This window comes from Mus caroli, unplaced genomic scaffold (genome assembly GCF_978045245.1).
Source record: "Mus caroli unplaced genomic scaffold, Mus_caroli_1 scaffold_20, whole genome shotgun sequence".
In the NCBI taxonomy this organism is placed as follows: domain Eukaryota; kingdom Metazoa; phylum Chordata; class Mammalia; order Rodentia; family Muridae; genus Mus; species Mus caroli.
The window spans coordinates 7,889,627-7,911,482 of NW_028227275.1; the positions used below are offsets into that span (position 1 = coordinate 7,889,627).

Here is a 21,856-nt window from a genome sequence, read left to right on the forward strand (position 1 = left end):
ATGTTTCTTTAATCATATGAGTGGGGGCATGTGCCCACGGGTGCAGGTGCTTGAGTAGGCCACAAGAGAACATCAGGGAATTATAGATGCTTGTGAGCTGCCCAACATGGGTACAAGGGAACTGAACTCAGGGCCTCTCCAAGAGAGAGATGACACTTGACTGCTGGGCCATCCCTCCAGCCCAAGTGTCTTAGGGTTTTACTGCTATAAACAGACAGCATGACCAAGAGCTCTTCTTATAAAGACAACATTGAATTGGGGCTGGCTTACAGGTTCAGTGGTTCAGTCCAGTATCATCAAGGTGGGAGCATGGCAGCGTCCAGGCCGGCATGGTTCAGGAGTAGCTGAGAGTTCTCCATCTTCATCTGAAGGCTGCTAGTAGAACACTGACTTCCAGGCAGCTAGGATGAGGGTCTTAAAGCCTGCACCCACAGTGACACACCTACTCCAACAAGGCCACACCTTCTAATGGTGCCACTCCCTGGGCAGAGCATACACAAACCATCACGCCAAGCTTTCACCGGTTCTAATGTGTTTCCTCTGTGACAAAACTTACATCAGAGGCTGTCTTGTTTCCTGTGGTGACTATGGTCTACTGTCCACATTTTCCTTCAGAGTAAATGGCTTGAGTTTCCTAGCAGCAGGAGCACCGGCTCTTCACAGGAGCAGTCCATTAACTGGCTGATCTGGCTGATGGATTAAGAGTGGATGAGGGCTACCCCAGAGGTAGAGGTCCTTCTATGGGATTGCTTAGTGTTCCCAGAGCAACTGTCACCCCCTCACCCTCCAGGGCTCACTCTCCAATGACCTGAAACAGAACTCTGAGTGAAAATCCCATCAGGACCACAGAGAACCTTGCAGGAGCAATGCTTACAGAAGATGAGAATTTTACTGTGAAAGTATCTATTAAATAAATGTATTAGGGTCTCAAAGTGAGCCACGCGTCCTGTGTATATTTTAACAAGACAAAGCTGTAAACCATGTATGGTGGTCTGAAGGTTTAATGGTTGTCTTAGTTAGGGTTTTACTGCTGTGAATAAATACCACGACCAAAGAAACTACATTTAGTTTGGGTTGGCTTACAGGTTCAGAGGTTCAGTCCATTACCATCAAGGTGGGAACATGGCAGGGTTCAGGCAGGCATGGTGCAGGCGGAGCTGAGAGCTCTACATCTTCACCTGAAGACTGCTATGAGGGGACTCCCTTCCAGGCAGCTAGGATGAGGGTTTTAAAGCCCACACCCACAGTGACACACCTACTCCAACAGGGCCATGCCTTCTAATAGTGCCATTCTCTGGGCTAGGCATCGTCACACCACCACAATGGTTTAATGAAAGAATTCATCAAGCACATTGAAAGATCACAACAATCTGTAATCTGTAATAAACTGCAGTCAGGGCTGACTGTAGACTTGTGTAATCCTTCATTTATTTGGTTACTCACTTTTTATTAGTACTAGCCATGGTTAGTATACGCATTTATTTTTTCCTTCCTCCATCTTCCCCCCAAACTTCCCTTTGGCAAAGTTTCTACACTTTTGCCATCTTTAAAAAAAAAAAAAAGAAAAGAAAAAAAAGAAAAAAAAAATTTAGGCATCAGATGAAGCCTGGATCCTGACTGCCACCTAGTGGAAGTTTTGAATATTAATGCATCTAGTAATTGTTTTCAGTAAAATGGCTAAATATGGCCACATCAGATTAAGAGCTACTGGTCTTGAAAGTGTGAAACTGTAAAACTCATTTTGATTTTTGAAAAAAATAGGGGTTGCTAAGGTCTTGCTATTATCTCGAGAGATTGCTTAGTACAGTGGTTCTCAGTCTTCCTAATGCTGTGACTCTTTAATACAGTTCCTCTTGTAGCGACCCCCACCCCCTAACCATATACACTGAGGACCAGCCTCAGCTTGGGAGAGAGGGTCCCGAGGAAGGGATGTTTGGGAGCTGTGGAAGAAATGACTTGGAGTGCGTGATGGGTGCAAGCTGATTCTCTTTGGAGATAGCTCTCTCTCGCACACTAAAGCCCAGTCTCTTATTTTACATAAGCTACTTTCTTAGGAATTGCATCTCAATCCAATCATTTACTCCAGGTTCGCTTTTGATTAGCCCATGAATCAGCATTTTATGACCTTAGCCCCCAGACTCAAATGACAGGGCTCATGGCTGAAGCTGTTTAGTTCTGCTGCTTACGGGAGCTGGAACATGACCCCATTGTTCTACTATATTATCATCAGCTTTCTGTTTTCCAACTCCTTCACCAAGCTTGGCTATCCTGGAGCTTGCTCTGTAGACAGACTTGAACTCAGAGATCTGTATAGCTCTGTCTCCTGAATGCTAGGGTTTATGGCATGTACCACCACCATACCTGGACCTAAGCTTTCCTTCACCTAGAACTTGCTCTGTCTCAGGCTGGCCTTGAACTCAGAGATCTGCTTGCCTTTGTCTCCTGGGATTAAAGGTGTGTACCACCTTGCCTGGGCCTAAGCTTTTCATGGTCACTATTCCTCAAGATCTGGGTCAAAAGCCTGTGTCTTTCAGCCTTAAGATCTGGATCATAAGTGTGCCCTCCATTTCTGGATTGTAGTTCATTCTAGGTAAGAGGATCCCCTCACGAGCTGTGCTGCAAAGGAGCACAGTAACTCCACTTTCTTTTATTTGGCTTTATGTGCACTAGTGTTTTACTTGCATGTATGTCAGTGTGAGAGTATGAGGTCCCCTGAAATTGGAGTTACAGACAGTTGTGAACTGCCATGTGGTTGCTGGGAATTGAACCTGGGTCCTCTGGAATACCAGCCAGTGCTCTTAACTGCAGATAAGCCATCTCTTCAGCACTAGTAACTCCACTTTTAAAGACCATTTTAAGGAGGTGGAGAGATGGCTCAGTGGTTAGGAGCACCAATTGCTCTCCTGCAGGACTAGGCTTTGATTCCCAGCACTCACAAGATGGCCTACAACCATCTGTAATTCCAGTCCCAGAAGGTCCTATGCCCTTTCGGCATCCATGAGCACTGCACATTTATGTGGTGCAGACACTTGCAGGCAGAACACTTGTACATATAAAATAAAGGCTAAAAAATTATTTATTATCCTAAATAATTCCTTCTATTAGGTACTCACTTTTCTACCTAGCCTTCAAAGGGCTCCGAGTGCCCACTGCCTTCACCCTTCACCGCCACGTCTTCCCTGCAGTCTGGCCCACCCTTCTGCTGTCCTTTGTTTCTGAGGACCACATATGTATTTGTATTCTCACCTTCTGTCTGTACTTACTAAGCAATCGCCCAGCATTTTCCTCCAGTCTCCTCCCATCATTGCCAACACATGTGCACAGGGACACATGGGAGGGGCAAACCTACTCCATCTTAAAGCAGAAAGAGCCTGAACGCTTGACTTACAGCTGAACCCAAGCTACACCCAAGTACCAGGAAGGACCCCACGGCTTGTCCTTGGCCTCCCTAGCTACTTCCTAGCAACAGCCAATCAAGATTAGTCTGATTGTTTGCCATGTACTTTCAGACCCTCTGTGATTGTTCATGGTTTTGCTTCAGAGCACCCACCTGTCAGCTTACAATAGTTATTCAGTGAGATGCTTGCCAGGCTGGAACCCCTCTCACTTGCTCGACATTTCCTATAAAATCTTGTCCCACTGAGGGCTTAAGGCTGCTTCACCCTCTGGTCCTGCTGTGACAGGGTCTGCAGTGAGTGAGCCAGCACTGGAGCTTGAATGAGAGGCCCTAGTGCAACTGCATTGGAGTCAGCTCCTTGACGGTCTTTTGGGGCTGGAGAACGAGGCGTGACACATGCACACAGACACGAAACCATTCAACATCTATTTTGCAAGGCTATAAGTAATTTCTCCATATTTTCATTTTGAAAATTATCAAAATGAAATTACAGGGAACTAAGAGATTTGTACCATGAACTGTTACACGTTCTCCATTAAATTCAGTATCTGCTTGCATTTACTTGCCAGCACATCTGCTGGAATCTACTAGCCTTGTGGGACTGAGCAACTATTAGGTCCTTGGGATTTCCATTCACAGCTTGCTTTTTAAGTTTCATGTGAACACTCATACATGCATACATATATATGAGTATATGTATGTCTATACATGAGTTGTGTAAATATTTGACATAAATTTTGTTGTTTGAGAGTCTCATGTGGCCTAGGCTAACTTTGAATCACATACCTAAGGCTGGCCTGGATTTCCTTATCCTCATAGCTTCACCAAGTGTTGGGATTATAGTGTGCTACTACACCCAGCTATGCCATATAGCATTTTGACCACACCACTTGAAGGTATCCCTAAATATCTAAGCATGAGCCTTTCCCTAAAGTAACTATAAGATAAATTTTATACCTAATAAAACTAGCAATTTAGCATCATATAATGTTAAATCCTAGCATCATCTAATATTGTTTATGTTCCAATTTCTGTATCTCTGTGTGTATGTTGGGGTTGGTGCTAGGCTGTTTGCTTTTCAGCAAGCAAACTACCACACTACCTCTGTGCCAATATTACCAGTCTGACATGTCCACAATTTTTTAATTATCATTATTATTTTGGTTTTTTTGAGACAGGGTTTCTGTGTGTCCTGACTGTCCTAGAACTCACTCTACAGACTATAGACTAGGCTGGTCTTGAATTCACAGAAATCCAACTGCCTCTGCCTCCCGAGTGCTGGGATTAAAGGTATATGCTACCACTGCCTGGATTGTCCACAATTTTTATAGCCCTATTTTTAAAAATTAAGATTGTAATGGTTATTCTTGGTTGTTAACTTGATTATATCTGGAATGAACTACAACCCAGAATTGGAAGGCTCACCTGTGATTCAGATCTTGAGGCTGGGAAAATACAAGTTTCTGACCTGGATCTTGGCTTGGAGATCTTGACACATAGTGGCTATAAATCCCAGGAGACTAAGGCAAGGAGATCTCTGAGTTCAAGGTCAGCCTCCGAAAAAAAGCAAGTCCCAGATCCAGGCGTGGTGCTACACACCTTTAATCTGGGCCACACCTTCTGCTGGTGACCCACATAAGGACACTGGAAGAAGGAAGATTCGCTCTTCTTCACCTGCTTGCATTTACTTGCCAGCACATCTGTTGGAATCTACTAGCCTTGTGGGACTGAGCAACTACTAGATCCTTGGACTTCCATTCACAGCTGACCATTGTTGGGTATTGAACTACAGACTGTAAATCATCATAACAAATTCCCTTACTATATAGAGACTATCTATAAGTTCTGTGACTCTAGAGAAGCCTGACTAATACAAAGATCCAATCAACATTTACACACCTCATTATTATTTCTCCTTTTGCTTGTTTGGATCTTGAGATAGGCACTTGCTATTAGACCTGGAAGGCCTGAAATACACTAGTCCAGGCACTTTTTAAATTTCAGTTGATTTTCCCCCCTCTGCCTCTGGTGTACTTGAGACCAAACTTTCAGGATTCAGACTCCATCTTAGAGAACCTGACCTAAGGTTAAACTCAAGTAAACTAACAGGCCAGTACCTAGCATCAGTTTCCAGGCTACGCGTGCCCCCCCCCCGCCCCCGCAGTCCTGTGCCTAACACCAGTTTCCAGGTTACCTCACAACAAAACCTACATCCAACACCAGTTTCCAGGTTATTCCCCAACAAATCTACAACCCTGCTCCTGGTACTTCACCTCCCAACAACCACCAATCAAGAGGAAAACAGAAGTTAAGTTTATGGTCTGGTTCCTAGCACCAGCCATTTATGTTAAAGGCCATAATGCCCCCCCCCCCAATTAAATATACACCTGATAGCTAGATAGTTCCTTCTTGCCTCTATAAATGCGTGCCTAAAACTGGGCTTGCACCCCCCCCCCCGTTCTCTTGCATCAAAGAGGGTGGTGAGGCTCAAGCTCGAGCTTGAACAAAAGAACCTAGTTAGATTGCATCAGAATCGGCTCCCTGGTGGTCTTTTGGGGGGCTCATGAACATTTCGTGGCACAACATACTGAGACTACACACAGGCACCACCATGCCCATCTTTTTAATCTTCTAATCCAGAACAGTCCTTACTCCTTTTAATAGCACTGCTTCCTTTTTTGTTGCTGTGATAAGACACCATGACCAAGGCAGTTTAACGATTTTATTTTAGTTTATGGTTCCGGAGTGAGTCTACAATGGCCGGGCAGGGGCAGCAGGCCAAGGACATGATGGCTGAAGTAGTTTGTTGTGAGCTGGCATCAAACTGCACACACAGAGCAGAGAGCTCAAACTGTAAGGTGTGTGTGTCTTTAACCTCTCCAATCTGCACAGGGCAGGGAACACCTCTAAACCACTCCCAATGGCCAAGACGAAGGGAGGTATTTCTCATTAAAATTACATTACTCTTGAATTATTTAAGTCCAAAGAACATCGCACATTCTTAATGGGTGTTTCTTTCCTCACGGCCATTCAACACGTTATGCTTATTATTTCCTTCAAACTCAAAAGGGCTTGATTATACTTCCTCAGAGGTTACAGTCACTTCATGTTGACAGTCACTCGGTCAAGAGATGCATAAAGTAAGGCTGTCTCACAACTAGTGATGCTGAAGTTGATCGCCGGGTAAGCGATTGCCAGCTTTGACTCTATAAACATCCTCCCTTTCTCTATTTTCTTACATCACATGACCTTTAGCTACCATGGGTGATGCCTAAGCACCTCAAATGGTCACCGTTCCACTTCTATCACTCTAGCTTTACGGGCTATATTTATTTTCTATACAATAAAAAAACTTCCCTTCTCTTGACTTCAGGGTCTCGCTCTGTAGCCTTGGCAGGCCTGGAACTCGCTATGTGGGCTCAGACTCAGATCCGCCCGCCGCCATCTGCCTCCCTGTGGGACACAAGGCATCCGCCATCACTCCCAGCCCGTTCCCGGTACTAAATCTCATCAGGGCTGGGCAGAAAGACTCGCGAGTTTACGCCGCAGGGAACCCGAGGACAACACCCACGACGGAGAACCACTCGCTGCCGCTCCCAGCACGAGGCGGAACTGACGTAAAACGAACCTGCCCTCTGCCCCCCGGCGCGGCCCAGCACGTCACTTCCTGCCCATCAGACCACACCCACTCCGCCTTCCGAGGCCGCAATCGCTGGCTGCTGAGAGGGCGGCGGGGGTCATGTGACCTGGGCGCCATCTTTTCCACGAGAGTCCGTAGGTCTCGCGAGATCTCGCTCGCCTTGTCTCTCTCCTCCTGCCCGAGGCCGGCTTCTCTCCCCTCCCCCTCGCCGGCGGACTTTCTCCTTTTCCGACCGAGGCTCGTCGCGACGGAAAATCTTTCCCGACTGCAGCCGCCCCTATCGCCGCTCGCCTCGCCTCCCCGACCCCTGCCCGCCGTCCCGACCCCAGCCCCACCCAAGGTAACGAGCCCCAGAGGGAGAGTCAGGCCTCCTCGGGCCTCGGGCTGGAGTGGAGGTGGAGGCCGAGGCCGGAAGCCAGGGCGCCGGCGTCAGAGCTGGGCCCGACCCGGGCAGTGTGGGGAGGTAGCGGCTCTCGCACCCCCCAGTGGACGGCCCTGGCCTGCGTGGGGGCTTCCGGGCCGAGGCGGCGAACGTGGCCGTCCGGGGGAAGCCTCTGTGAGGGTGCGGGGCTCGGCGGTTTCCATGGACGCGGAGGTCTGCGTTCCCTGGTGGGAGGTGGTGGACCGGGGCTCCGGCGGGCTCGGGGAAGCCCGCGCGCGGACGGGAAGGCTCGGCCTGGGTTCCAGGCTTCCGGTGGGCCGGAATGTCCCGGAGGTGTCCCCCGAGGACCCGTATGTTTGCCCCGCGGCCGCCCAGAGGGGCTTCTGGGCCCCTGGAGACGCCGAGCTGCGTTGGGCGAGAGGCGGGTTTCTAAGATGACCTCCGTGTGAAGGAAGAGTGAGCGCTCCGAGCGTCTCCCTCCGCCGGAGAGAACGGCGAGGAAACGCCGAAGGTGTAGTTACCCGGAAACCGCTTCCTCTGACTCGGGGGAGATCCCGTCCGTGCGAATTTTAATTTCTCTTGATTTTTGACTTCCTCAGCTTTTGAGAAGTATGTCGCAGTCTTTATTTACATACATGGCCTTCCTATGATAGTTAAAGGGGGAGATCTTTTTGTGTAGAATTTACCAGCCGTGTTTGCAGTCTTCAGAATTTAATTGCCTTCAAGTTTGTGGATTAGTTAAATCTGAATAAAGTAAAAATGGTGATGAACGAAACTTGGAGTTTTGTAGCATGAGTGATTTAAATTAGGCAGGTCAGGGAAAGTTGGTTTTTTTTTTTTCTTCTTTTTTTTGTTTTGTTTTGTTTTGTAATTTGATATTTGACTCGCCTTATGGGCCTTTATTTTCCTCAGATGTCAGAGGATCTAGCAAAACAGTTGGCTAGCTACAAAGCTCAACTCCAGCAAGTAGAAGCTGCTCTTTCTGGAAATGGAGAAAATGAAGATCTATTGAAACTGAAAAAGGATTTGCAAGTAAGTATAGGTGGACACTTGGAGTTAAGGTTATTTGAAAAGAGTATTTGTCCTTTTCAAATTATGCATTCAGAACGCATAAGCACTCAAGGCACCTGTGAGGAAGGTGCGCCCACGTGTATATGTCTGTATATGCACAGGTACTGAGGGTCTAAAGTTAGTTCCTCCTTTCGGTGTACATCAGAATGAACAAAACACTCGGTTTGGTAAATCTTGTGTGTACTTACAGGATTTCATGAGAAGAGACGTTGCAATGGAATAAGCTTTTGTTTTAAAAGACTTGACAAGGAAACTTAGTTCAAAAGGTAACACTATTGAGGGAGGAATATACAATCTGACCAAGATCCTTCTTATGACACAAAATTATCTGAAAATGGAATTCAGCCTTATTTTTCAAAGCTAATGGGGTCTATACTTTTATTAAAAACACGTCATGAGGATGTGTTAGGAAATAACATTCTGTATGGGTGTTATATAGGTATTGACTTGAAGACTGGGCTTTGTAGTTGTTGAGTAGTTAAAGTTGAAATAGTGTGAAAGAGATTAACTTTTCATGCAAAGTTTAGGAAGAACAAAACATCTAAGGACATGAACTGGGGTTTCAGGACAAACTTAAATACCTGTTACTTCTCAGAACCCCAGGTTAAGGAAAGTACCATAGATAATTTGTAAATATTTTACATGAAAACTTTGATCCTAAGAATGGTCAATGGCCTTCAAAGTCTGAACCTGATACTTCAGCAGTTTTCAGGGTGTTTTGATGATTTCTTGCTTATTCTATGTCCCATCTAAACAGTCATTCTCTTTATCTTCTTGATGACCATTAATACCATTAGATGTTGCCAGCTGTGTATGCACGCCTCTAATCCTAGCCCTCAGGACACAGAGCTAGGCAGAGCTCTTGAGTGCCAGGCCATCCAGGGCTATAGAGTAAGATCTTGTTTCAAAAAGGACACGGACACACAAACACAAACATTTCCAACTTTTATTTTTTGGGCTTAATACTTTTGGGGTTCTGAAAGATCTTACCTGTAATTTAAAATGAGTTGGACATTTTCAAACTCGGGTTCTAGACTTTCAATAAAGTATATGTTAAAAACAAAATAATGAAGGATAATTTTGCTTTGACTAATACTGTTCTTCAGCCTATGGAGTGCATGTGCCATTCATCAGAGAGGTTTAGGAAACTATTTCTCCCACACCCAGATCTTCTGTAAACTGTAAGCAATAACCCAGGGTTTGTTTCCTGCCTGCTCATCTGATTTGTCACCTGGACCATGAGTGGACATGAAGGTGAAGTGACAGAAACAAACTAACGCACCTCATCCACCTCTGCCGACTTAAAGTTTGTTTTCCTTGAAGAAGAAAAAAAACTTGTCTGTGCTTCCTGGGAGTCGGATGAGAGGTCTCTGTAGAAATGGTAGAGGGGGAGTTGGGAGCCTAGTTTCAAACAATATTACTATCAGGACTTTCTAAACATTTCCAGCGTAAATTATCTGTGGAGTATGGAGTTAGCCATCTTGATATGTAATCTATAATTGAAAGTATGATAGGGAGAAGCCCTTATGGTAGACACAGTTTTTACCTAAAAGGCTTACCTGGGCCTCAGTTAATAATGATCTGGGGGCCGGAGATAAAACTACTTAGAATACACAAGGCCCTATGGTTCAGTTCCCAGCACTGAAAAATAAAGTCAACAAAACACAAAAATGCAAATCAGGTGGAGGTAGTAGGCAAATCTCTATGTGTTTGAGACCAACCTGGGCTACTTAGACTTCCAGGCCAGCCAAGGGGACACTGAGACCTGGTTTCAATAAAAAAAAAAAAAAAAAAAAAGCAAAGCAGTAATGACTTTGAAGTCATTTGTTCACAAGGTCTCGTGTATAGCCAGTTAGAACAGCAGTGTGTGGTAGAGCTTGCTTCTGTGAGCACCATCTGGGTTTGCTCTTCACGCCACAGGCGCTAGCTATAAGCAGATACTGGGTAATTAAAATATGGCCAGGGTAACTGAGCAGCTAATGTTTAAGTTTTTTGTTTTAAGTAACTACAGTCGATTAAATACTGGATGGTGACAGGCTTCAGTACTAGCAGCACCTTAAGTAGTGGCAGTATAGAATACTTTAATTGGCCAGTCTTCGTTATTTCTTTCTCTATTATGAGAAGTTTGGTTTTGATTACAAGGTATGGTTTGAATGTAAAACTATTGTCAGATGGAAATCATTTCTTAAGATAAGGTAAAACTACAGAAAGTATTTGAATATATGCTCCTGACCTACTTGTTTGCATTTAGAATAGTGACTCCTGTTTCATTGTGGGTCTCACCTCCCACCCACCTGCTCGCTCCTTTGGGGGAGATAGAGGTGTATATATATAAAAATGCTACTATTATTTAAATCCTGTCTGATTAGATTGATTATTCAGCTTGTGGATTCTGCATTTTTTTTAAAGGGGGCATCATCATAATGGCTTCTAATACCTTATGTTCATTTTCCCAGTAAGGTTTCAATGTTTCTGTCTTTCATACAGAATAATAAATTAGGCAACAAATTAATCTTTTGAAGTCCTAACTGCTTTTTTTTTTTTTTTGACTTAGGAAAGAAAGTAGGTATAGTAAAATCAGGCTACCTAGCTCATTAGTTCCCTGGGCAGTCTATAGTAATCACAAAAATAGTCAATTTATTGGGCTGTATTGCTGAATAAACTGGTTCTAAAGGAGGCAGGGGTCAAGTCACTTGTCTCATATATTACAGTGGCTCTCTGCATCCCCGAAACGCCTTCCTTCAGTAAGCAGAGTGCTTGAGTGCACCCCCTTTGACCTGCTGATATGTAGATCACAACATCTGATGCTTCCTGGAATTGCCGATTACTGTAACTGCTGCCCATCTGTCAATGAAGGAGCAGTTTCAGAACTTGGGGGAGGAAAAGTAATTAATGGTATGTACCTTCAAGAACCCCCTCATTCGTAAAGTAGTTCTTCTAAATACTTTGCTCCATATACACATGTGAAGATAAAAATTAAGAAGGTTCTTCATAAATGACTGGGAGGGACATGTAAGATGACAGTTATAGGACATCAGGAGAAAATTCTCTGGATTTTGTTGTTTACAAGAAGGGCCACCCTGGCACAGGGCTTTGAAAATTATGCACAGCTTTTCAGGACTCTTTTCTTTGAATGTGTTTTGTTATGAATGTGGTGGGGAAATATTCTGTCATATAGGAAAAGGTAAATCTGAGACTGCATATATGTGTTAAATATGTGGTCCCTGGGAGGAGATGCAGATATTTAGTGAGAAAGACTGGGCTCCTGATCGAGGCCCATCAGCTTGTATTCCTGGCTCTGAAAGTAGTTAACAACAAAATTGGTTAAAATATTATATTGTAGGAAACTCTCCTGCTTTATTTATGTAGAATTGTTTAATATTTGAGGGCTGTAGGTGTGACAGTATTGGGCACTTGCTGGTTTGCACAAGACCCCAGTTCAGTCTTTAGTGTTGCAGAGCTGATGATAGAAAGCTATGCATGGCCTCCTATGACTTAGAAAAGGGGGAAATGGTGTCTACTTGGCAAAACTTAGAGATTTTTTTAAATTAAATTTTCAACTCAAGTCTAGTTTGCTTTCTGTTTGATTCACAAAGCTGACCCTTCTTCGGGTATTTATTTATTTATTTTTTTATTTAAGGTACAAATACTGGTTTTTCAAAAGTAGCCAGGAAGATTTAGAATCTTTAGGAGAGGTAATATTTAACTTTTCTTGGCTACTGAACCAAAGCAACCATTAGAAAACCCCAGTGTGTGCCAGAAGAAACTAAGAGTTTAATTTTGCTATATTTGTCCCCAAACATAGAATAAGATGTTTTAAATGCAACATTGTGGGAAACCAGTAGGCAAGTTCTTTGAAAATTAGATAATGGACAATGTACATCTTCATTAGAGTGAGAAAATAGCAGATAAGTAGTTAAGTAACTGTTTACATTATTTGTCAAGTTCTAAACTATTCCTAGTACATGACTGAATCAAACTAATACACAGAAGCCTGAATTAGAAACAGCTGCCACACACAGAGGCACTCAGCCTGTGTGAGTTACTTTTTTTCTTTAAGATGAAGCTGTGCTACTGTGCCTGATAAGTAGGTGTAAGCTATTTTTAATCTAACTTGATGGTTCTCACTTAAATGGGATGAAACATTATCCCATTTATACTTTGCAGTATTTTGGCAGAAATGTATATAAGTAGGAACTTTGTGTGTTGAGACTGTTTCCGTGTTTGGGTCTTTGTAGAAGAGGTTTATTGGCTACATAGTTGAATATTTCTGCTAAGTAATGTCCTATGAAACTGTAGTTGCATGAATAACAAATGGTAGTTGTAAAAGTGGCCTTGAATCAAATTCAGTCTTATTTCTCATCTGTAGAGAAATCTATTCAGTCACAAAAGGCATTTACAAGTCCGATGTGGCTGAGACATGTCTACTTTTATTTCCAATAGTATTTACAGTTAACTTGAAGATGCCTGTGCAGGTTTCAATCACTATTGACTAGTCTATGATGTTCCTTAGTCTCTCTATGGGCATAGAAACAGTATTCTCAATATCTCTAAGAACTGTACATGTAACATGCATAACTGCTTTGTGATACAAGAACTAGCATTAAAAACCAAAAGAAAGTAGCTGACAGTATTAAATTACAAATGTTACGGCTTTTGTTTTCTTTTTTAGGAAGTAATAGAACTGACCAAAGACCTTCTGTCAACTCAGCCTTCAGAGACGCTTACAAGCTCAGACAGTTTTGCTTCTACTCAGCCCACTCACTCATGGAAAGTAGGGGACAAGTGCATGGCCGTGTGGAGTGAAGACGGACAGTAAGTGTAGAGCCACCCTCTAACTGTACTGAGTTACTAAGATACAATGGTAAGATGCCACTGCTCAGTTGGTACTCCTCCCATCTTAATCTGTGTAGGTGAGGGGATTTATGAAACTAGGGTAATTCTTGGGTGGTTGCCATTAACACAGCTTAATTTTAGGGTTAGTTTAGGTTTGGGGAGAAGACGTGGTTGAAAGGAAAGAAAGTTGAATGACCGCTTTCAAATGATGTGAATTGTTTTCTCAAATTAAAAAGTGAATGGCAAGCCAGGCGTGGCGCACACCTTTAATCCCAGCACTGGGGAGGCAGAGGCAGGCGGATTTCTGAGTTTGAGGCCAGCCTGGTCTACAGAGTGAGTTCCAGGACAGCCAGGGCTACACAGAGAAACCCTGTCTCAAAAAACCAAAAAAAAAAAAAAAGTGAATGGCTGATATTGCCATTGCACTCAAGTGCATACATTGAAATGAATTATTTAGGAATTAGCTTTTCTCCAAGATTTAGTACAGTGAGCAGATGTGTAAGATTTTTTTTGGTAAAATTTAAATTAGGGCTTTTGATACCAGGTGCCTAACTTTAAATCACTCATGTTATTTTTGTTTATTTTAGAGCCATGCTAATTGTGTCAGTGCAGTATAAGTCTTGTAGGCTGAGTGCTAAATCTTTACTCACCTGCTTACAGCCATGATATCTTTACAGGTGTTACGAAGCGGAGATTGAAGAGATAGATGAAGAAAACGGCACCGCTGCAATCACCTTTGCTGTTTACGGCAATGCCGAAGTGACACCATTGCTGAACCTCAAGCCTGTAGAAGAAGGAAGGAAGGCGAAAGAGGACAGCGGCAACAAACCCATGTCAAAGTGAGTGACGTTTCCCAGATGGGCAGACGCTGTATGGCGTAGGCCAGCTGACTTCCCATTCTTACCTTGTTCTTGGGAGTACTAAGGTGATAAGCGAGGCTCACTGTAGCTGCTAGAGTAACTGACTTTACCCATTGGGTACTTGAAGTCGTCTGCGTTGAGCAGAGTTACATAATAACTGTTTAACGTTGTTTTGAACAGTCAGTGTGTATGCCTAAGTAAAGGGGAGACTGTTCATGCATTCAATAAAGGGGATGCTAGTATTAAGAACATCTCCTGTGTTTTTGTAAGTCAGGTCCTAAGACTAAACTCCAGTGAAGACCATCTTGAGACTTGTTCCTGCTGAATCTATAGCCAGAAAAGAACACATACTTGAGGAAGAGTTTTAGGGCTAAGGATGTAGCTTAGGTGTGGAGCTTTGCCTAACAAGTATAAATTCTTGTTACCACAAAAGAGGGACCATAATTCCCAGGAGAGTGTCCTTTGGAGAATGACATCTAAACTAATGATGGAAACCAGAGTTAGCAGTGAGAGCACTGGGACGCTGGCTGGAAATAGATTTTTGCCTGACCCTTCTCTAGTTTGATGTTGAACAAACTTAACATCTTCCTCGTCTGTGAAGTGTATAGCAGTTCCCAGACTTGTTTAATAAATGTCTCCTCTAAAGAGCAGCATGGAAGGCACTTCTGATTTTAGAAGTAACAACATTTTTTGGTAAAAACAGGACCACAAGTCCTAAGGATAGATAACAGGGCAGATAACAGGAGACAAAGTTCTGAGTCCACGTGCTTCGTGTGTGTGTGTGTGTGTTTGTGTGTGTGTCTGTGTTTCAAGGCTGACTGATAAATGTGTTTCTGTTTTTGGTAATTTTTCCAAAATGTAAAGTTGGTATGTAAGTATACTTGAAAAATACCACTTGTTAAAGAAACTTTTAAACTGATTTTAAGAACATCACGTTGTAAAACCTTATTTAGTCTAATTTCTTGTTTTGCTCTTGCTTTCTGTATTAAAAACAAAACAAAAAACCCTGCACACTTAGGCTGCAGGTTGGTTATTTGGTGCAAGGGAATGAAGATTTGTTCGCTTAAAAACCTTCCATCTGGTCAGCTGCTGTTAGTAAGCAGAGGTTGTTGGTAGCTTAAGCCCTGGTTGTACTTAGAATCCTATTTTTCACAATCCAGGTTTTTGCTGTTGGTCTTGAATATTGGTCATACCATTCATTCTTCTGGTCTTGGTTTCTGTCCTCCAATATCGATGAAACAATTTTATATGCATTAAATCACTTCATACAGTTTCCCCAAGTGTAGCATATATTACATTGCTAACTGTAGTTTTAGAAATTGGTAAAAGTTTTGCCAGAAAGACTGGGTTTCATGTAGCTTAGGCTGGCCTTAAACTCTGTATGTAGCAGAAGCATAACTTGATTTCCTGATAAACCTTCCCCCATCCCCCAAGTCATAGGATTATAGGTGTGTACCATCACATGTATTGAATATTAATATCCCTAACATACAACCAGCAAAAGTTATATTTAAATTTTTAGAAAGGTTTGATTTACTTTGTAGTAGAGCTTAGTGTGTGCGTGCACAGAAGTTTTTGTTGCCATTTCTGGGTAGAGTCCATGATCTTGGTATGCTTCCAAGTGGGTTCTACCCCCGAACTACACTGCCTTTTTCTAAGTACGCGTTAATCGTCCTCAGTGAGCGGCATGGCTTATTTTACATTTATTTATTGGGTAGATCCATGTGGACACTAGGACAACACAACTAAGGAGTTGATTCTCCTGCCACCTTGTGGGTCCCATGGTTAAACTCAGGTTAGCTCATGGGCTTGGTGGCAGATGCCTTTCCATGCTGAGCCAGCTCTCCTCAGTCTGTTGTTCTTCCTTTAAGATGGGGTCTGGGAAGTTCTGATCCTCCTCGTTTCCACCGGTGATTACCAGCATGCTATATGCCACACATTTATTTTGGCATTGATTTGTAATGACAATTGTGCTTTTGTTAATAAGTTAGTATGTAAATTTTGTTTTTTGCACCATTATAAGGAAGTCATCTTGTAAATCTTAATAATTGACTTCACATCTATGTTTTCTACACAGAAAAGAAATGATCGCCCAGCAGCGTGAATATAAAAAGAAAAAAGCTTTGAAAAAAGCACAGAGGATAAAAGAGCTGGAGCAGGAGCGAGAGGACCAGAAGGTGAAATGGCAGCAGTTCAACAACAGGGCGTACTCGAAGAACAAGAAAGGCCAGGTTGGTGCATCCCTCCTCACTTTGTTGGTCTGAATGCAGCTGCCATTAAAATCATTTTAAAATGAAAAAAGGAGGTGTAGATTTATCAAAGGACATTTTAAGCAATTCTTGATATATAATCCCTGTCAGTAGTCATTAGGTACTTTTTGCAATAAAACAGGTTTCTATAAGGAATTGTACGACTGTTTGCTTTCAGACCTCAGAAAATATACTGAGCTCTGCTTTTTTTTAAACATACTTTTATTCTGAGTATTTTAAAAAGCTTTTAAGTCCTTACTATGCTTTGTTGGGTAGAAAATAACTGTAGAATTCAGATGTTCAAAATACAGATGACCTGATGCTCACGCATAGTTTAGCTTTTCATTGCTGTCAGGGTCCATCTCACTGGACGGACGCGGTTGCTGAAGACTAGTGCTTGCATCACTGTGTACCACAGCGGGTCTCACCGTCAACTCCCTTACAGCCAGGGTTCTGTGCATACCAAAATAAATAGATAGCTCACGCTTTAAATGACAAGTAGGCTTTCTGTTAGTGATATGTACTGATACTTTCTGCAAAATAGTTTTGTAAGCATTGAAATGTGAATTATGTCAACTTTAAAGTTTGTTAGGTTATATACTAGAGGTTTATTTTTGGAAACTCATCAGAAATGGTTTTTTTGTTCCTAGGTAAAGAGGAGTATTTTTGCTTCTCCAGAAAGTGTAACGGGCAAAGTTGGAGTAGGAACTTGTGGAATTGCGGACAAGCCCATGACACAATATCAAGATACATCCAAGTACAATGTCAGGCATTTGATGCCTCAGTAGCCAGAAAAACTGCTGCGTTTCATCTGCAGGGCTTTACATTTTACCTTTTATCCTTCTATTTTTCTAAAGGTAAAGGATTTGTTAGATGCTGAGTAAGGAAGACACATCGTTGTCATTGTTTGGCGTTGGTAGAATGAAACTTGAAGGCATTTGAGAACTGCTATCACTTCACTCATCACTATTTACCACAGCTTCCTCAGTGTTGAACAAGGCAACTTTTCTAGGTAAACGCTGCTTAAATCAGCACTTAGATGACTTAGGAACTTCAGGCCCCATTTAACTGATGTTGTGTAGACAGTTTATAAGTCCTAATTTGGAATTTTCAGATGCTTTGCACTTGACATATTCCAACAGTTCATTGGAACATGGAGGCAAAACTCCAGCCTGCTAAAGAGAGCTTCAGTTTTACAACCTGGCCATTGTCCAGACAAGCCCAAGTATAGGTTAATTTATAAACGGCAAAGTTTATTTTGAGGTTTTTTTTCCCTTGAATTACTTATTTCCTGGGCCTATTAGGTCACCTCTACAATTGACTCACTTTGTATTTTTTGTCATTGAGTTTGAAATTTATATTAAAAAACCAAACAAACCATTTTTAGGATGTGCGCCCCTTCTCTGGTGTTTATTTGGTGTTTTGTATTGTTTTTTCTTTTGTTGACTTCACTTGTAGTGGTACCATTTTTGGGATGTGTACTGTTTCTGTGGGAAGACAAAAGCTGATGTACAGCCCTGTGTACAGTGTAGATACTATTTTTGTAAAAATACAAGGCTAAATTAATGAACAAGAGTACTCAGTGTTTCATGATTAAATTTTCCTGTATTTCTTGTGCATTAATCTGACCATAATTTCCCTGTATATTATGTTCATGTAGCTGAGTTTGTAATTTTTATTAACGAGATCAAGTTGCCAGCATTTGTTGGCATAAGTGAAGCACCACAGTTATCCAAGTTGAGTTTAAGCCAAAACAAAGGTAGAAAAAAGGGTCTTCCTGTTAATTGGAAGAAAATAATTTTTAGCGTGTGTGTTAATTTCAGTTTTGTGTGTTTAACTTTAATAAATAAAGTGTTTTTAAAATCTCCAGTGTGTTAACAAAGGGGCGGAGCCTTAGACTTGTACCCAGAACTCCCATGGAAGAGAATGCTAAGGCTGGTAAATGGTTCACAGATCCTTAAGAATTCCTTCATTGGGTATAAGAAATGGAGTCATAAAGGATTAATTAATGGGCATGTATGTGATTATTTGTAAATTAAATTACTTTGTAAATTTTGTCTTAGTAAACTGAAATTTTTAGTATAGTGGTGAGGTAAACTCTTTTCTTTCAGGGTTTTCTTCATAAATATGTAGGGCAAAAAAAGAGAAAGGTTCAGGTTACATAGAAAAAGGGCTACTTGGCTGCTGATGAAAGTGTTTGCTGAAGGTGCTTAAGGCAGTTAGATCCCTACTGCCCAGTAACAGTTGCAAGGAAATCCCTTAGATGAAAACAAGTCACTTGGTGTAACTGTGTGGCCCCCTCCCCCAAAATGGGTTGATACTGTCTTGATATTTTAGAACAGTAGTTTTTGGTTTTTTTAGACAGGGTTTCTCTGTGTAGCCCTGGCTGTCCTGGAACTCACTTTGTAGTCCAGGCTGGCCTCGAACTCAGAAATCCGCCTGCCTCTGCCTCCCAAGTGCTAGGATTAAAGGCGTGTGCCACCACTGCCCGGCCAGAACAGTACTTTCCTTGGTGCTTTTCCTGGAAGTTCTGTTGAGGGTGGTACTCTGGTGTGCTTCCGTAAGGGCTTTGTGTTAGCAATGGGACAGACGTGATCTTATATCTGTTCTGAAAATAAGCACAGCAGCTTCCCATCTGCATCCGATCTGGAGGTGTGGCCCTTAGGGATATTATCCTCGAGTTCTGTTGACCATGTTGGTTTCTTTGGACTAGAGGAGCTCAGACCCTAGAACCAGACTGCTGTCTCGCGACTCAGCACTTACTAGCTGTGTGTAACTTCTCATTTCCTCAAGAATTGAGCTAGTATGTTTTAAGAGGGAAAGTATGTGACGTAAGAGTGACTTGAGGGCTGTCTGTCGTTTACTCTGGAATGATGGTATCTGACTTCCTTTACTTAAATAGTAGTGTATAGTACTACTAAGATGCCATCAAGTAACCCCTGGGTTTAAAGTTTTACACTAGAACATACTTAATGGGAACTGGGTAAGTTTATAATAAAAACTAAAAAGTTCTGTCTCAGGCTTACCCCAGACTTAAGCAGACCTTGCTAAGCCTGTTTGGAACACTGCAGGCTGCAGGTGATTCTGGTGTGTCTCCTGGGCTGAGAACTGTGCTGTAGATTAAAGATAAAAATCTTTGATTTCTGGGGGAGTGTATGAAATGTATTTAGTGGTGGCTCTTAATCCACGAAGATTAAACATCAGACCAGAAGGCCACCAAGTTCTGCCTCGGATTTGAAAAGTGCCTGTCAGGGGTATATGTGTTGAGTGGCGTGTGACTTTAAAAACACTCATTTCTTCCGTACAACTTGCATCCACAGGTTAGGATGTTCTAACTTACAACCAGACAGTCCAGAGATGAAGAATATGTAGTAAAGTAGCTAAAAATTGACTCAAATAGTTTGATTTGGATTTCTGCCTAGCTTGGATAGTTACAAACACTAAAATGAAAAAGTATGCTTAAATGAACAAGACTTTATATTTGTTTAAAACTTTCACAGAGGCTCAACACGTCAGTAATTTGTAAATATAAACATTCTTTCTAAGGGTTTTGAGTTGCAAATTAAACTGAGTTTTTACTGCAGTGAGGAGGGAAAGCCCAGCAGGGGATTCAGTAATTTCAATAAGAAGCCCAGTGACAGCTTCCTTTCCTGTCATTGTTTAAACGTGCACGGACGCACGCACGCTTAAGTGTAGACAGAAGAGGTTCTGAAACAGGTACTGTGAGACAGTGTAAAAATTTGGTCTAGCCAAAGTGTTCAATAAAGACAGTTCCCCTTCTGTGAGGGTTCCAGGTGACTTCCCAGCTTATATATTTATGAAAATGGTTCTTTTGTGGCTCAGTTCCAAGAATAGTAGGTCTGGAGTGGTTGACAACTTAAAATTAGTAATACCAAATCTTAGATCTTAGTCGTTTAGTTTCCGCAGTAAACATTGGTAGCTGGCGTCTACTGTGTATGCACCTTAACACTTAGTTGTATGGACCCAGTGTAAGTCACGGGAATATTCGGTTTATAGAATATTTAGTTTATGAAGTGTTTCCTAATTTATTCTAAGAACATAGCTAAATGAGCTCTGGTTAGGCTCATTAACAAGGTGTTTTAAAAGCTGCTTTTTCAGCTTAGGGCCCAAAGTCACGATTATCATTTTTCTGGTTCAATTCCCCTTTCTTGGTAAAAATTGATGATTTCTCCCACCTGCCCCTTTCAAGTTCTGTACTTACAGTTTTTGAAATGAAATGAATTTCTGACCCAAGAAAAAGAATTTAGATTTAGAGGAAACGTTTGACTCTTAGATCCTGGAAATGTACAGTTGAACCCCAAGATCTGCAGCTAGGCTAATTTTTTATTGGTGGAAATTGTTCAGTTTTGTTTTGTTTATCAGAACTGGCAGGAAGGCTGGCATGGCAGTGCACACCTTTAGCTCCAGTCAGCACTTGGGAGGCAGAGACTTTGTAAATTCAAGGTCAGCCTGATCTACAGAGTGAGTTCCAGGACTGCCAGGGCTACACAGAAACCCTGTCATGTGGGGGTGGGGTGGGGTTGCGGGAAGGAATACCACATCCTCTTGGCGTGTTCCTCCAAACGCAGTTAGGGTTGTGTGGCCTAACTATAGGGTGTGATGACACTGTTCATTTACAACCTCAAGAGTTTGTTTTTTTTTTTCTTTTCTTTTTTTGGTTTTTCTGTGTAGCTCTGGCTGTCCTGGAACTCACTCTGTAGACCAGGCTGGCCTTGAACTCAGAAATCCACCTGCCTCTGCCTCCCGAGTGCTGGGATTAAAGGCGTGCGCCGCCACCACCGCCCAGCCAGAGTTGTTTTTAATGTGTCCTAGGAACACTATAGCTTGTGCTCCGCGTTTTAAAAAAAATGCTTTTTAGGTGCCTGGTGTAAACACCTAAATATCCCAGTGTAATTTTTAAGCCCTCTCCAAAGTGAAGTTTGTTGGCTGGTATCTTTGTTGGTCTCAAGCTCACTCTATCACAGAAAATGACTTGATCTTCCTGCCACTTCCTCTCAATAGCTGTGATTACAGGCCTGCATCATCCCTCCCAGTTTCTGGGGTGCTGGGGATAAAGCCCATCGGTACGTACTTGCTAGGCAAGCATTTTACCCAGTCCAGTGGGCAGTGTTGGTAAAAGTGTAGTCCTTTACAACGTCATCGTTGTTAGTAAGTTATGGCCGAAAAGGATAAAACCACCAAGTAAAATCATCTGGTAGGTAGTAAATACCTTTGTAGCTACACAACTACTCTGGGGTATTTGGTGGAAGGACATTTACAAAGCTTATTAGCTTCAACCCCTAGCATCAAGACAGGCAGATCTGATGCATAGGCCAAGAAGACAGTTCCACGGTCGCGCCTGTCACTAAACATTAACCAGGCACATTAGTTATACAGTGGTCATTATCACTGTAGAATGTA

General features: G+C 42.4%; 1 protein-coding gene across 4 annotated transcripts; it reads left to right on the forward strand.

The window, feature by feature from the left end:
• The first annotated feature begins 6,849 nt into the window (after positions 1-6,849).
• Positions 6,850-18,524, forward strand: Smndc1 (survival motor neuron domain containing 1). Of its 4 annotated transcripts, XM_085834274.1 has the most exons (7): positions 6,850-7,377; positions 8,332-8,451; positions 11,202-11,385; positions 13,163-13,305; positions 14,004-14,165; positions 16,264-16,417; positions 17,086-18,522. In XM_085834274.1, the coding sequence occupies exons 3-7, from the start codon at positions 11,383-11,385 to the stop codon at positions 17,221-17,223; spliced, it is 600 nt and encodes a 199-aa protein (XP_085690400.1). In that variant the 5' UTR covers positions 6,850-7,377; positions 8,332-8,451; positions 11,202-11,382; the 3' UTR covers positions 17,224-18,522. The 4 variants fall into 4 exon arrangements, with proteins under 4 accessions (XP_085690400.1, XP_021007392.1, XP_021007393.1 ...); XM_021151733.3 differs by lacking the exon at positions 11,202-11,385 and having other exon boundaries at positions 6,856-7,377; XM_021151734.3 differs by lacking the exons at positions 6,850-7,377; positions 11,202-11,385 and adding an exon at positions 7,413-8,028.
• Positions 18,525-21,856: the final 3,332 nt, after the last annotated feature.

What these genes read in the sequence shown, in the direction of transcription:
- Smndc1 (XM_085834273.1), top strand. An exon ending in AACTGAAAAAGGATTTGCAA is followed by an intron (nt 8,452 to 13,162) that starts GTAAGTATAGGT and finishes TTTCTTTTTTAG; the next exon opens with GAAGTAATAGAACTGACCAA. An exon ending in GGCAACAAACCCATGTCAAA is followed by an intron (nt 14,166 to 16,263) that starts GTGAGTGACGTT and finishes TTTTCTACACAG; the next exon opens with AAAAGAAATGATCGCCCAGC.